This window comes from Sturnira hondurensis, unplaced genomic scaffold (assembly GCF_014824575.4).
Source record: "Sturnira hondurensis isolate 20B ecotype Veracruz unplaced genomic scaffold, ASM1482457v3 Scaffold0017338, whole genome shotgun sequence".
Lineage (NCBI taxonomy): Eukaryota > Metazoa > Chordata > Mammalia > Chiroptera > Phyllostomidae > Sturnira > Sturnira hondurensis.
This window is the reverse complement of record NW_028089969.1, coordinates 350,053-366,586: the sequence shown is the minus strand read 5'-3', so window position 1 is coordinate 366,586 and position 16,534 is coordinate 350,053. Positions and strand designations below refer to the sequence as shown.

At 43.8% G+C, this 16,534-nt stretch overlaps 1 protein-coding gene and 1 pseudogene across 3 annotated transcripts in view; both read right to left on the bottom strand.

Annotated features, from left to right (window-relative positions):
* Positions 1-14,601, bottom strand: part of IMPA2 (inositol monophosphatase 2) — a 77,851-nt gene extending 63,250 nt beyond the window's left edge. The window contains exons 1-2 of one of the 3 annotated variants that reach the window (XM_037067609.1): positions 14,285-14,601; positions 13,911-13,919 (exon numbers count right to left, since the gene is read on the bottom strand). In XM_037067609.1, the coding sequence (XP_036923504.1) occupies positions 13,911-13,919; positions 14,285-14,380 (105 nt within the window). In that variant the 5' untranslated portion in view covers positions 14,381-14,601. Of the gene's footprint in view, positions 1-3,477; positions 3,500-13,910; positions 13,920-14,284 lie in introns of those variants that run through there. The other 2 variants (XM_037067610.1, XM_037067611.1) reach the window with 2 other exon arrangements.
* LOC119001959 (GTP-binding protein 10-like) lies at positions 5,904-7,737 on the bottom strand (annotated as a pseudogene).
* Positions 14,602-16,534: the final 1,933 nt, after the last annotated feature.

The following is a 16,534-nucleotide window of genomic DNA, read 5'->3' as shown; positions in this document are numbered from 1 at the left end:
GTGACCTGATGGCTAATTTTACAAGTCAACAAGACTGTGCCATGGGGTACTCAGATATTTCATCAAACACCACTTTGGGTGTTTTTAGATGAAAATAACATTTTAATCTGTAGTAAAACAGACTGTTCTTCATGATGTGGGTGGACTTCACCCAATCAGCTGAAGGTCTGAATAAAAGAACAAGACAGACTCTCTGAGTAAGAGGATTCTCCAGCAGACTGAATTAGGACTTCACATGCAACATCAAATGTTGCTGCCTACAGCCCTGCAACTGGGACAATGGCTCTCCCTGGGTCTCCAGGCTGCAAACTGACACAGCAGATTGGACTTGCTAGTCTCCAAATGGTTGTTTCTCTGGAGAACCCTGACTAATACATGTAACAATCAATAAAACCTTTAAAGTAAATCAGATACCCAGGTAATAATGGGGCTATCATGTGGCACAGTGGTCAACAGTTCACATTTGTTAATACAACAAAAATGACTGCAGAACCTTAACCACAGGAAAGTTGGAAGGCTGGTTAAAGCAGAGGTGGGCCAAGGACACTAGATTCTCCTGGGTTCACGTGCCAGTGAGTCTCAAGGCTCTCCAATGTAATTGCATCCCTCTTCAGTTTCATGGCCTTAAACTCGCCTTCTCTACTTTCTAAACTCCCATCATGCTCCAGCCCACTGTCTTCTCTTGCACCCTAGCACCCCTCTGAACTAGCCCTGATGGGCACCAAGCCACCTCCTATGCCAAATTCAGGGGACACTCTTCAACTACATCTTAGCTGTGTTCTCACTGTCACCTAACCCTCTTGGCCAGGGCCTCTGAGACCACTGTCCTTTGGTGCTTCTTCCTTAGAACATTTTTCACAAGAACTGAAGCTGGGCCCCACCCTCAGGAGCTGTGTTCTCTAGATTCCCCCTGCTCCATCACCACAATTTTTGTGCTCACACTTGCTGAGGGCTAGCTCTACCCCAGTTCTAAGCAGTTCATGCATACCCTGTTATTTAGACCTCACAATAACACTGAGATAATCGTAACTATTATTCTTCTGTTAAAGATGAGGAAACTAAGGCACTAATAAATTAGGAAAGTTGCCAAGTAAATGCCGGAAAAGCAATTCTAATATAGTTACTTCAAATTTTCCATGACTAAATGGAATCTACTCTCCCAGGGTGTGCTTATCATGACTGATAGTTGTCAAATCCCTCTCAGGTGCAGTTTCCTCTAAAGCAATGAAATCCACCCAGTTTTCCAAGCAAGGAACTCAAGAAATTTAGTGCTACACCACCAACTTATAATTCATCACCAACTCCACCCAGCATGCAATTAATTAATTGTCAAGATTCACCTTAGTCAGCCTTGAGTGTAACACCTACCTGCAACTCTGCTCTTCACTGAGGGCTTTCTCATATCCCCGAAACTTCTTCCACCCAGTGGATGACTCTCCTCTTCCACCTTATGGTTCAGCCATGGTGCATTTCCTGGGTTGTGCCTTCACTTTCACCCCTTGCGGTGCTGATTTTCTTCCTTTGCCTCCACCCCCTTCTCTTCTTCCCCTCCCCCCTCCCCAATCCCCTCACCTAACTGCTAGAGGTGACTCCTGCCTTTTCTTTTAAAGATACAATTCAGGTATATTTCTTCCAGAAAGCTGTCTCCAGTCTGCCCCTGGGATCACCCCCACCACAGTCATCCAGACTTAGGCCTCTGTCCTGGGGCAGCCTGTGAGACAAGCTGCAATGTCCACTCTGCTCTGTACTAAATACAACATGCAGGTGGCCAAGGCACTGCCTGGCCCCTGGGGTTTGGAGCTGGGACAGTGTACACATGATTCTGAGACTAGCTTAGCTACATGGACACACACTACATGTGAACTGAATTCTTCCCTCATCCCCTGGGAGAAAGATGTGAGCCAGGCCACCCTTAGGTACTGTCACATGGAGCCAAGAGACAGGAAGGAGCCTGGACTCAAAACTCCCTCTTTTCTCCCTTAAACCTCAGGTTCTTTAGATCTGAGCTCCACCATCCAAACCCCCACTTCTAGTGCTGGGGATAGATGATAAGTCCCAGTATGATAAGCACCCTTCTTCTACTCCCTCCCTGGAATCCACTGGCTCCTCTCAACTCAACCCCAAAGACAGAACTCTCCACTACTAACTGCTTCATTGGGGCTACCAAGTAAATGTCTCAGTAAATATCCAAAGAGGCCAATTCTCTTCCACATGGGGTGACACCAGCCTTTCCTTCTATCCTTTTAGTGAGATGCAGGGGTGGAATTCACTGACTTGGTCCTGCAACAAGTGCTGGGCTGATGCAAGGGCTGCAGGTCCAAACATTTCTGAAAAAAAGTGCTCCTTCTCATTTTTCTTTAACAGCTTTTACTAGCAAATGGGCACAAGAAACATGCCACTTTTCTCACAACCATGGATAAGGAAAATGATGGCTAGCCTTGCACACTGGGTCAGGGAGTAGTAGTCCCTGGACACTTGGACCCAAAAAGGGACAGCTGCTACTCTGCACCTGCCAGTTGTTTTCCCACAGCAATTGTCTTGGCTGAGGTTTAAATGTTGGTGAAAGTTTAACAACTGTCAGTGCAGGCTGACTCCTACCCTGTGGAGCTAGGTGAAAACTGGAGGCCTGGACTTGAGCCAAGGAGCACAGTGTGAGGCCATGATGAGGCAGGGGCCTGAAGGTGAGGAAATGGTGAAATCACCACCTGCCACCTTCCCTTCCTCCAGTGGGAGGTGTATTCAGCCCAGCCAGGAGAGTAGGTAAGTCTTTTGTGAAAAAATGGGCAACCTGAGACCTCTACATACTGACATTTGGGATTCTCCTAGAGGAAAAACCAGAGGCTTTACCTGGGATTATCCCACAGCAGAGCCCAGGGGTGGACAATCCTGCTTTTCCCCCCATCCTGGATCTGTCCTTAAAATCATCACAGGTCAATGCCTCTCAAACTGGAGTCTCCACCCTTAATCTCTCCTTAGAACTCTAGTTCCAAACTCAACACCACTTAGAATAATCCATGGGCAATTCAAACTTAACTTGATCAAAACACAACACTGGATTTCTACCTCCAAATCTGTTCCTCCTGCAGTTTCACCATCTCAGGAATGAGAAAATTAATTCAACCAGTTTTTCAAGCCAGAACCCTTGGAAGGCATCCTTGCCTCCTCTTTTTCTCACACCCTAATTCCAACAGCAAAACTTGAATCTCAGCCTTTAAAATACCGTATTTTTCAGACTACAAGATACACTTGTTTTTCCTCAAATCTGGGAGGAATAATGGTTGTTAATGCTGCTGTTGAGTTCTGTTTACATTTACATTGGTGAAAAATTATGTTATTTATGTTATTAAATATATTACTATATTTTTTGCTTCAGAATTTTTTCCTTTATTTTCCTCCACTAAAACCTAGGTGCATCTTATGGTCCAAAAAATACAGTACATGTTTTTGCCACCTTCTTTACTACCCAATCAAACTTACCCTCATTTCTCACCTGGATTATTTTAACAGCTTCCTTTCAGATATCTGATTCTGGTCCTACCATGCTGTAGGGCCCCACACAGGACTCTGCCCAAAACTTCACATCACACTCAAACTATAGGCTAAAGTTCTTTCTAGAGTTACTCTGTAAATATTTGTTGAGTAAATACATAAATTTCTAGTCAGCATTTTAGTACCACCATTTTTAAAAACAGGATATCCAGGAGGCCAATAAACACACTCGAAAGACATTTAAGTTCATTATATGGGACATACAAATTAAAACCATAATAAAATACTCCCTCAAATCCATCAGAATGGTTAAAATGAAAAGACAGACAATACCAAGTGTTGTATAAGATATGGAGCAACAGGAACCCTCACCGCTAGGGGAAGTGTAACTTGGTACCTCCATTTTATTTTATTTTTTACAGGAATATCAGAGGATTTGATTATAGGTAGACTGGCCATAAAATTATAAACTGTCATTTTTAGCTCACAGTTACTTTTTTACTGTCAAGATCAAAGCTCCAAGAAAGAACTAAGCAATGAAGAGATAGCCAACCTACCAGATGCACAGTTCAAAACACTGGTAATCAAGATGCTCACAGAAATGGCTGAGTATAGTCACAAAACAGAAGAAAAACTAAAGGCTATGAAAAATGAAACAAAGGGAACCAACAGTGATGGGACAGAAATCGGGACTCAAATCAATGGTTTGGACCAGAAGGAAGAAATAAACATTCAACCAGAACAGAACGAAGAAAAAAGAATTTGAAAAAAATGAGGAGAGGCTTAGGAACCCCTGGGATGACTTTAAACATTCCAACATCTGAATCATAGGGGTGCCAGAAGAAGAGGAACAGCAAGAAATTGAAAACTTATTTGATAAAATAATGAAGAACTCCCCCAATCTGGCAAAGGAAATAGACTTCCAGGAAGTCCAGGAAGCTCACAGTTCCAAAGAAGTTGGACCCAAGGAAGCACACAGCAAGGCACAGCATAATTACATTATCCAAAATCAAAGATAAGGAGAAAATCTTAAAAGTAGCAAGAGAAAAGGAGATAGTTACCTATCTACAAAGGAATTCCCATTAGACTATCCGTTGATTTCTCAAAAGAAACCTTGCAGGCAAGAAAGGGCTGGAAAGAAGTATTCCAAGTCATGAAAGGCAAGGACCTATATCCAAGATTACTCTACTCAACAAAGCTATCATTTAGACTAGAAAGGCAGATAAGGTGCTTCCCAGATAAGGTCAAGTTCAAGGAGTTCATCACCAAACACTTATTATATGAAATGGGACTTATCTAAGAAAAAGAGATGATCAAAAATATGAACAGTAAAATGACAATAAACTCACAACTATCAATAACTAAACCTAAAAAGCAAAAACAAAGCAAACAACTAGAACAGGAACAGGATCACATGGAAGGTTATTAGTGGGGAGGGGGAGTGGCAGAATGGGGGGGAAAAGATACAGAGAATAAGTAGCATAAACAGTAGGTAGAAAATAAACAGGAGGAGGTTAAGAATAGTATAGGAAATGGAGAAGCCGAGGAACTTATATGCGCAACCCATGGACATGAACTCAGTGGAGGGTGGATGTTGGGAGGTAAGGTGCAGGGTGGAGGGGGATAAAGGGGAAAAAAATGGAACAACTGTAATAGCATAATCAATAAAATGTTTTTTAAAAATTAAAAAAGATGGTTTTCAAATGGGAATAGTAAATGTCTGTCCAGAAAGTATCTGGCCAGGCAATATGAAAAAGAGACATTCACTGAAGAAGATACTAAGTACAAGAAACATTGTACATAGGATGATGACACCTCAGTCCCCTTTAAAGTAAGCACCTAGGAACCTCACACAGTTCTCCCAAGTGCCATCAGTTGCCCCATCACATTTTCCAAAATCTCACTGATGGTCTGGTATCTCTTCCTTTTTCAAAGGTGATAGGGCAATCTTTTTAGTTTTGGGAAAGCCGGAAGTTGCAGGGTGCCAAATCTGGACTCTAAGGGAGCTGAGTCACCTGAATGATTTGATGATTCACAAAAAGACTCTGCACAAGATGTGATGCATGAGTGGGCATGTTGTCATGAAGCTGCCAATCACCAGTTGCCTGTAGCTGTGGATTTCTGAATCATGCAAATAATTTCCACATAGGAATGTTCAAGCTTACTGCAAAATCTGATGCAGATTCATTGCTCTACTAACTCAGTCATTTTGAATGTGACGGCCACACAGTACATACGCCCACTCAACAGCATCTACTGCTCCCACTGATTAGTACAGTGAAGTTATTGTTCACACATGCACATTCCAGTCCACTCTCTTTGGCTGTCAGGTTATATCAATGTTGTGCAAACCATTCTCATCATATCAACAATTGCTGTACTTTTTCCAGACAGACCTTATATATCAGAAAGTTATTAAAATTCGAAAAAAAATGTGTCTGTGGAAAAGCTTTCAAACGAACTCAATTTCAATATCATTTTTAGTAGATTTAAATTATATCCATTCTGGAACTAGCAGCAGCATTCTTTCATGGTGGCTCACTATAAGATACTATATTGGAAATCTGTAAATTAAACAAGTGTTTCTTATAACGCACATCATTTTCCCAGTTGGTGTGTTCATTCAGAGATATCCTTATACAGTTCTTTAATTTGTCAATTCCTTCTCTGGTAACTGCAGAGGTGGAGATGATATGCTGAAACTCCACAGTCCACCCTGGAATCATGTTTTCATTGTTGTTTTTTTTTTTTTCAAATAAATGCAGAAAATCTTTACAATTCCTAAGTTGGTTCATCAGTACATGTAATTTATCTTGGGAAACTGTCAGGTCCATTTTGTTAACTGCCAAAAGTGTAGGTTTTGTTTGAAGTTCCTCTGTATACAACTTCAACTCTTTTGTAAGAAATATTGTAGTTTCCAAGGCACTTCTGCATTCAGTTTGGGTAGAAAGCTAAAATCCAGAAATATCGACCTGTTTGAAACCTTTATACATAAACTTTCAAGTTTAGGCTTTTTAAATGCACAATGTACAATCACAGGTTTTGCATGAGAAGTCTGATTTAGCAAAGAAGATTTTCCAGCATTTGGGAATCCCAATAGGCTTTATCAGCTATAAGTTTTAGATTAAGGTGAATTACTTATTTCTGGCCTTTAAATCCTAAGAAATTTTTAAGTACCACCAAAACCTCCTTCAGCTACCAAAACTGTCTTTTTCCTCATTAACTTCTCCAATAATTTTACCATTTTCATCAGTTACTGACATACGCACAGCTATAGGAATTTCGGTCTTTTCCTATTTGTTCCTTCTCTGGCCACAAACTGTTTTTGAGGATATTTGTCTGTGAGTTGTTTTAAAGTCATTTTGTTACGGGCTACAACCCAGATATCACTATCTTTTTTACTTTCTCCCCCTAAATGATGATAACACATTCCACCACATCCTGCCCTGGTGGAGTCTTAGATTATTAGTGAAGTTTCTGTAACTCCACATATACTGTATTGCACGTCTAAACAGCAGTCCCCTAGCTCTTCATTCCATGTGCACATAAGTCCCCAGAAGTATCTCAAACCCTGTCCCCAAAGAACCATCCTAACCATACCAGGAAGACAGATACAACCTTCTCACCTCTCAGAGACCAACCCCGACTCCTGGAGGGAAGAGATCAGACTATGGTAGAAAAAAAGCAGGCCCCCAGAAAGAAAAAGTAGAGGAAGAGAAGCAGCATCAGAGTTCTCAGGTGGGCCTAGGGACACCTGGCCCTTGGGCATTAGGTGGAAGGGTAACTGACCTTTCTGAACCACAGGAAATTACTATGCACCATGACTGTGATGGGCCAGGATTCACTCCCACAAAAGGTGTACATACACACTTGATACATCCAGTTTAAAAAACCTGGCAGAATTTCATATCTGATGACACAATTTCACTCCTATTATTAGTATATCCCCAGAAGAAATGCATACATACATAACCAAAACACAACATACACACATAATCAAAACATGCAAGAATGTCCATAGCAACATTATTTATAATAACTCCAAACTGGACATTACCCAATGTTTCCTCGAGAGTTGAATGAATAAATTGTCATGTATTCACATAACAAAATACTGTACTATATACAGCAGTGGTTATCAAAGTGCTTTGAAAACATAGAGTAGTTTGATCTGGATGGACAAAGGGGTGTTCTTTAGACCAGCAGTATCAGTATCAACGGGGAATTTGGTGGAAATGCTAATTAATTCCAGACTTTGAGAATCAGAAATTTGGAGTGGGACTCAGCTTGCCCAGAAAAGCCTTCCAGGTGCTTCTGATACAAGTTAAAGTGTGAGGACCACTTCTCTACAGCAACTAAGCTGATGAGTTTGACCATGATGAGAGCATGGAAAATTCTGTTGGGAAGTTGGAAGATAAACTAAGCAAAATTTTTTTAAATAGCTTTTTTTTTAACTGTAAGAAAAACACAAGTTGTATAAGAAAGAAAAGAATATGTAATATTAGGGAGACTTCCACCAAGATGGAGGTGTAGGTGGAAACACTGTGCCCCTCGCACAACCAAGTTTAAAGTCAACAAATTTCAGTAACAAAAAACTCAGCCAAAACACAGAAAATTGAACTATACGGAAGACCGACAACAACGGAACCACTCACCCAGACTGGTAAGAGGGGAGGAGCCAGCAGCAGAGTGGGGTTGGGCAGGAAAGATCTCCTGACCCCCGCGTGCAGGCAGCCGTGGGCGGGTCCCAAGTGTGGGGTAGCAACAGGCGGGCCCAGTGAGGGCGCAAGGCGGCAGGCTGACCGTGGTCACGCATTCTCGCTCAGATAAACCAGTGAAGGAGCAAGCTGAGAGACAGACTGTGCAGGCCCCAGAGGACCCCGCCCCCACATACAACGTCACAACTCAGTGAGTGGGTTGCTCTGCCCTGGTGAACACCTAGGGCTCCTCTCCTCATATGTAACAGGTGCGAACAGACCAAAACATGGATCAAGAAGAACTGAAAGCCCCAGAGCCAATAACTCTAAGTGACCAAGAAATAGCCAACCTATCAGATGCACAGTTCAAAATAATGGTGATCAGGATGCTCACAGAACTGGTTGATTTTAGTCACAAATTAGAGGAACATATGAAGGCTAAACTAATTGAAATGAAGGGAAATGCACAGGAAACCAATAGTGATGGAAAGGAAACTGGGACTCAAATCAATGGATTGGACAAGAAGAAGAAAAAAATGACCAAACAGAAAAATATAAAGAAACAAGAATTCAAAAAAATGAGGAGAGGCTTAGGAACCTCCAGGATATCTTTAAACGCTCCAACATCCAAATTATAGGGGTACCAGAAGGGGAAGAGAAAGAGCAAGTGGAAAACTTATTTGAACAAATAATAAAGGAGAACTTCCCCATTATGGCAAAGGAAATAGACTTCCAGGAAATCCAGGAAGCTCGGAGAGTCCCAAAGAAGTTGGACCCAAGAAGGAACACACCAAGGCACATCATAATTACATTAGCCAAGACCAAAATGAAGGAGAGAATCCTAGAAGCAGCAAGGGATAAGGGGACAGTCACCTACAAAGGAGTGTCCATCAGACTGTCAGCGGATTTCTCAAAAGAGACCTTACAGGCAAGAAGGGGCTGGAAAGAAGTATTCCAAGTCATGAAATCCAAAGACCTACAGCCAAGATTGCTTTATCCAGCAAAACTTTCATTTACAATGGAAGGACAGATAAAGTGCTTCTCAGATAAGGTCAAGTTCAAGGAGTTCATCATCACCAAGCCCTTATTATATGAAATGCTAAAGGGACTTGTATAAGAAAAAGAAGATGAAAAATATTAACAGTGAAAGGACAGCAAACTCACAGTTATTAACAACCACACCTAAAACAAAAGCAAACCAAGAGGACAGCTAGATCAGGAGCGGAACCATAGAAATGGAGATCACATGGAGGGTTAGCAACAGGGGAGTGGGAATAGGAGAAGGTACAGAAAATAAATAGCATAGATGGTAGGTAAAAAATAGACAGGGGGGAGGGCAAGAATAGTAGGGGAAATATAGAATCTAAAGAACTTGAGACATGTGGACATAAACTAAAGGGGGGAATGGTGGGGGAGGGGGTGTGCAGGGTGGAGGGGAATGAAGGGGGGAATTAGAACAACTGTAATGGCATAATCAATAAATATATTTTTTAAAAAAGGGAAAGGCCCTGAAAAAAAATTCACTGTACTGCCTGATTCAACCTTGCATTACAACTGTATGGTTATCAGAATGTGATATGGATACCAATGGAACCAAACCAGTAACACAGGCACACAACATAATATAGTGTCTAAAATGAGCAGTAGAATTCTATTATTTAGAAAATGGTTGTCACATAGAAAATTGAAAACAATGATCTCTGGGAAAATATAGAAGAATGACATGGGCCAGGGCATTGCTATTTTTCATGACAGTCCTTTTAGCAGTATTTTAACCTATTAAATTCCCTGTATCGATAACTGACAAAAATTAAAAACACAAGTCAAAACAATACTTTGTCAGAACCCACCAATGTGCACTCTTTGCTCTTGGGGAGCCAGATAAAACTGCTCCACGTTCAGAGCCCATTGTGAGAAAAGCACACCAACCAGACCAGAGAGGACAGTGTCAGCAGGATGGGGAGAGGTGCCGGACAGATAAGTAAGGTCATGTGGGAAGGTCCACGAAGGAAGGGGCACAGGGGCCTGGCCCTGGAGGAAGAGTGTGGTTTTCAATAAACAAAGGCAACAAAAAGGGCAGGAAAATATCATGTGTGTTTTGAAAATAGAAAATTGTCTGATACTGTTGAACAAAAGGCTTGTTCACTCAGGGGCTGTTGGAATGACAGACTCTACTTCTCAAGACTATGCCTTGGGAAGCATAACCTGCAAGGGTATGTAAGGCCAACTAGACAGGTAATGTATGGAGCCCTAAGGATAAAGGACTGGATTTTTGTCTTCTGCTTTGTCCCGAGATTTTGTTACCAGTAAACAGAGATCAATTTACTGTAAAGCTAACCACACTGAGGCTTTGAGGCCTTTTCCTCACATGAGGTTCTGCTAGGGACCACAGCAACATGTGTTGACACGGTCATACACAAATATCTTTTTTAAGTTTGTAAATTTCAGCTCCTCTAATTGCAGATCTAACTGCTCTTTCCACTATGACCTCCTCTCTATCACATTTCATGTCAGGTGGCATTGGAGTGGGATACTGGCCTTTTGGCTAAAGGGAAGTTGAGTGGACATGCATTTATTTTGGGTTTGATGGGATATATCTGTGGAATTTGTAGTCACATCTGTCTGTATTAAGTTATTATTAGTCTTCCTGTGTAGGAATGGCTTCCAGAAGTGCTTCTATCACCGCCCACATCAACTCACCTGGCATAGCGACATAAAGAACAGGACCAGAGGATTGTGTGAGCATGGGGCAGCCAGCACAACGGATCATGGAAAGAAACAAGGCTTCAACTGTATAGAGCCAGATGCTAGTCTGTGGAAAATTTCCCCACATTTTGCAACTAATATATAAAAGAAAATTGACAGGACTCTCAAATTTGATGGCAATTCTAAAAATTTATAAGACTTCACCAGTAACAAGTTTGAAGTCTAAATAAACTTTCCTAAACCATCACTAATCAATTGTGATCATTCATGTTATAGGAAAGCCTAAATTTATGTTTCTGTTGTCTCCAGAGAAAATATTACAAAATCATTGTCATCTGAAGATGCAGAGTATAAAGCCAAAATATGTGAAAAAGTATTACAGAAGATTTAGAAGCAGTTAAGGAATCTGTTGTATGTATCCTGTTATATTGTTAGCAGCTTAAAAATTTTACTGTTGATTTTTCTTATTCTAAATTTTATATCTAATTTTAAATTTTGTGTTTTTTTTTTGTTGTGAAGAGGGTCACTAACTTGTTTAAGCTTCATGCCCAACAAAACCTGAATCTCCTTCAGCAGGACAACTAAAAAAAGCAGTTTTCCATGATATGTTTATTCACCTGTCACAACCCCCCCACCCCACCCCAGACACCTATCTCAGTGAACCATGCTATCTGTATTTGGTGGTGGTGATAGGTGGGGCTGAACCCCCCCCCCCCCCCCCCCACTCCACACACACACCAAAGCCCAATAGCCAGGGAGGTCTCCTGCAGTGGTGTGGGTGGTTAGGCCTGGAGGGCAAGGGATGACTTTTAGAGGCAATACAGGAATGCCTGGTAGAAAGGCAAGGAGGAAGGGAGGAAAATGGGAAGGCCACCATGCAAGTGCAGCACTCTGGGCCAAGGAGGCCACTCGGGTTGTTTTTGTGGAGACCCCTCAGGACAGAACAATGGGGAGCTAACTGTCTAGGGCTGCCCTGACCTGAACCAATGTCTGAAAGATCAAGGGCAGTGACATTTATCACTTGGGAGTTCTCTCCCTCTGTTCCCACCTTTCAGCAAATAGAATCTAGATTCGGGAATTCAGAATGCAGAACCCTCTCAGGAGCAGCTGAGGGTAGCAAACTCAATAACATAGCAGAACATTGGGTACTGGTGAAAGGGTAGACATGCTGGACCACAAGGCCATGAAAAATGTGCCAAACAGTGCCTTAGTTAAGGACTCGAAAAAGATCACCACTGGTTAGCATTTTATCCTTCTTGGCCTATCTGGTTATAGGGCAGATTTTCTCCAACCAGCACCCCATTAATGTAAGAACATTATTAAGATAATTTGTCCCTCTTTATACAGGTTGTAATGACCCTGAGTGGCTTATTTGTTTCAGCACGGACAGACCATTCTGGCCATCCTCCTCACTGCCCCATCCTCCTTACTGCTGGGCAGGCAGGGAACATCAGCATAATGCTCAAGAGGGAGTCTGGAGTCCTGGGCTCCCTGACCAGACTCCTAATGGCAGAATCTTTATTTCACCCTTTCCGCACTCTTAAAAAAAAAAAGCTTTTTTGTTGTTGGCAAGTTGCAAACACAAGATTGCCTCCTAAGTAAGTTAAAATTCATAAGATTTTTAGAATGGTGCTTGTCATATTGCAAGCTCTACATAATCATTTACTAAAATGTTTAAATCCATCCTCCGCCCCACCCCACATTTTCAAAGATCTAAATTTGAAAAACCACAGAAACCCCTAACAACTCACCAGGATTTACATAGCAGTGCCTGACTCCTAAGCCAGATTCTCAAAATCTCAAGGAAGAAAAGTTTTATGTTGGAACTTAAAAGTTACCCAATATCCTGGTTATGGTCACTCTGGAAAGGAAGGGGCTTGAAGGGAGGCACAAGAGAGTGAATACACACCCCTGCTCACCAGCACCCCCCACACAGTGGGTCTGCTTTCCAGCAAGAATGTTCCCAGGAGCTTCATTATTCTAGCTCATAAGGTTTGGGGGGTTTCCTTCCTGCACAGAAGGAAAAGATGATGAAGCCAAAAGACAGCTTCACAATACTCCTTTAAGTCCTGTATTCCTTACAGAGTCTTGGGTATTTAAAATCCAAGTTTACTCATTGTTGAAAATTAACTATTAAAGAGGAAGAGAGGATTCATACCAAGATAAAGCATTATCCACTGTGCACATGACTATGACTACTCACTTCAAATGTAGGATTCAAAACAGCCTGATTTTTACACTGTGGGCAAACTTACAGAGCATTTTCATACTGGTAGACCTGATAAAGAAAGTGCTGCTTGGATATAAAGTCAACCTCCTCGCATAGCTCCTTCTCTTGTTCATCTTCATCCTCCAGATCACAACAACACAATCATGTACCTTAATAAGCAAAGCAGGAGTAAGCCATCTTCCCACTCAATCTAGTTCCCTGAGAGTCCTGGGAGAGCCAACACACATAGATGAATACCACAATATGGAATGTGTCCCTAATGTGCCAGGCTACTGAAGCTACTGAGGAAAATACGTGGAACAAAACATGGAAAAATGTGAGAAGAGGGGCTGCATTTTTCAAACTCTGGTCGTAGGTTTAAGCTCTGCTATTTGATTTTAATCCTGCAAGTCAGTTATTAATAAGTTCCTCCAATCACTGAGTGGAACCACTTTGAGGTTGTGGGTCCGAGTAAGTTTGCATTTAGGATGCTTGAGGAAAGACAAACAGCAAGCCTCTCAGGTCTCCATGCAGCTGGGGTTTAAACCTGGAGCAAACCACACCCATGTCCTGGCCCCTGGATCAACTCAAAGGTCTTTAAAAATCAACATCTGTGGCATTCAAACCAGGAAGAAAAATTTAAAGCCCTGGACTGATTTGCATAGTCAATATATTCTAATCTGCTCTATTTTACGCAAAAGGTCAAGTAACCTACAGTTAGCCATTCAACTGCCAAAGGAGAGAGGCGGGCCGTGTCCAGTATGCTTTATTGGGTGACTGCCACCACCACGGAAGAAAGAGGTGCTCACCTCCGGCTCCTGGGGTAGAGAAGGTAAAGGAAAGGTCTATGGAGGAAAAGAACACAAAGACTTCTTTCACTGTATCATGCCTCGGTCCACAGTCACCGAACACCCACCGCACACCGCCCAGTCTCGAGGGTCCGGCTTCCCACTCTAGGACCGCCCCCCCTCCCCAAGCCCGCCAGTTCGCGGCCGCACGTGGTCCAGGGCCCTGCTCTCCAGAGGTCCCGAGAAGTCCCCCCTCCCCACCGGCCCGACTTTACTACTGCTCAGACTTTCTTAAGTGACAGATTGGTGCGATGCCTAAAGAGTGCCGGCCGGGCCAGCGGAGCCACGCTCATCCGGACTCTGTCAGGGAGGAGGAGGAGGGCCGCACCGCTCACCTGTCCAGCCCGCAGCGCCAACTGCACTGCCGATTCGAAGCACTCTTCCCAGGGGCCCCCAGCGGGCGTCGCCTGATCCTCGCGGCTTGGCTTCATCACTGCCTCGCCGGGCCCCGCGACCTCCAGCCCTCCACGCCGGTGCCTCACCGGCCCCCGCTGCTCCGAAACCAGGTTCCGCCCTCAGTCTTACTCCCGCCACTCTCTCCTCCGCCAGTCTCACAGCTGTGCTGCGTAAAGGGCAAGCAACGGCCGGGGCGGAGGAAGCTGAGCCGCGCGTCCCAAGCCCCACCCCTAACTCTGTCCGTTCCACTGAGCCCCTCCCTCCTCCTGTCCCGCGCATTGCCCTACTCTGCACGTCTCTCCGCCCCTCCCAGCGCCAAGCCCCGCCTTTCTCGGAGAGTTTTGGGACTCCGCGCCCAGCCTCGCCCCCGGCGTGTCCTCCTCCCTGCTTAAGCCCTGCCCCTCACCGCTCTCAGCTCTACGCCTTACTTAAGCCCCCCGAGCCCCGCCCCTCCCCGCCGAACCCCGCCTCTCTTCACCGAGCTCCGCCCTACCCAGAGCCTGGTGCAGCCTCACGTTTCCGCGGAGTCCCGCCCCTCCTCGCAGCGCGTCTAGCCTTCGGCGCATACCCGCTCTGCCCCGCTCTCTAAAGCCAGTCTACTCTCTGCGCGGTCCGCAGAGCCTGGAGTTGCGCTCTGGTCTGCTCTTGCAAGGAGGAAGAAGGGAGACGGTGGACCTGGGGCAGAAGCCTTCAGGCCTGGCGGGGGCCGGGTCCCGAGACAGGCAGCAGTTTGGGCGGGCATGCGTGGCCGAGGCCAAGACGCAGCCCAGCACTCATGTGCTGGGGACCCTTCCTACTCTCAAGACCCTCCCTGACGGCGGGCGCACACGTGGCCCGAGGGGCAGTCAGGTCTTACAGGAACTTTCTTCAACTCCTAACAAATCGGTCTCCGAGCGGAAGACCACTGGATGTCCAGTGCTGTTCTCAGCCTGCTCGGTCAGCCGCGGGCGCTAGTCCTCGAGGCAGAGAACACAAAGCTCCTGTGTTCCGTAATGCTTGGATGTAAACAAGAACCTTTCACCCCAGCTAAAAACCAAACACTACGATGACAGTCTCTGGATTCTATAACTGTCTGACCTCACAACTCCGATGTGAGGAGTTGTCACAACCCCTAGCTTGTGACTAGCTCCTCTCTATAATGAGGAATGATCTTTCGAGCCTTTAATGCTGCTGAATCCTGGCACCACCTAAACATAAATAAACAAAAGGCATTTCCCAAGAGAGAAACTCCGTGAGTTTCCAGGAGTTTAATTTCATAAGCTGTTTTGCCTGCTAGTCTTTTATAAAAGATGCTGACCCACATAGAATTATTCTGGATTGCTACGTCTCAGAGCCTGGGAGAACAATGGAAGTTTGTACAAGAACCTTTATGGGACATATTTTACCCAATTAACCTAATGGCAGGATTAAGTGTTTTTAGCTTTTGTCTGTGAGCACTTTATGTTAAATAACTTTTCACAACACTCATTGTAAACTCTAGGTGTGTGGTATGAGACAAATAAAAATTTTAAAAAACAACAAGAAGGAATTAGGAAGTGAGAGCTGTATTGAGCTTTAGTCTCTATTTGACTTGCCCAGTCTCCTAGTCCCACAGCTCAGAAAACTAGAACTAGAATTGGCTTGGCTCCCACTACAGGCCATGCTCTACACTATCTTTTGTGTTCATCCTTTTCATGATTTTCAAGATTGGAAGCTGGCTCCAGTACCAGAAGCTGGCCCCCTAGTAACCCATATGGCCGTCTAAGCAAACTTAGAAGTGATGAAATTTCTCTTAGGCCTCTTTTCAGCTTCACTTTCTGAACACCCTGCCCCTCCTCCTCCTACTTTATATTTGGACCAATCCAAAAGTTTAGTTATAGCTTTAGATAAACTCTTATTACAGATCTCAGCCAACCTAATTTTCTAGAGAGAAAGCCATCATAGCTTCCTTGCCTAACTTTCAAATGTCTTAAGGCAGAATTATGTGGGTTTTACCAGTATGAAGTTTGCAGCTGGCCTGATTTTCCCAAGTTAAAACACCAGCTCCAGTTCTTCCTTGCTATGTGGATTTGAGCAAGTTACAGATAACCTCTTTGCCTCAGTTTCTTCGACTATGAGAATTTGGGGGAGTAAATGCTATATGGGTTAATATACATGTGGTTGGCACTTGTGTGTTTACCAATACTAAAAGTTTGCTCACTAATGTAGCC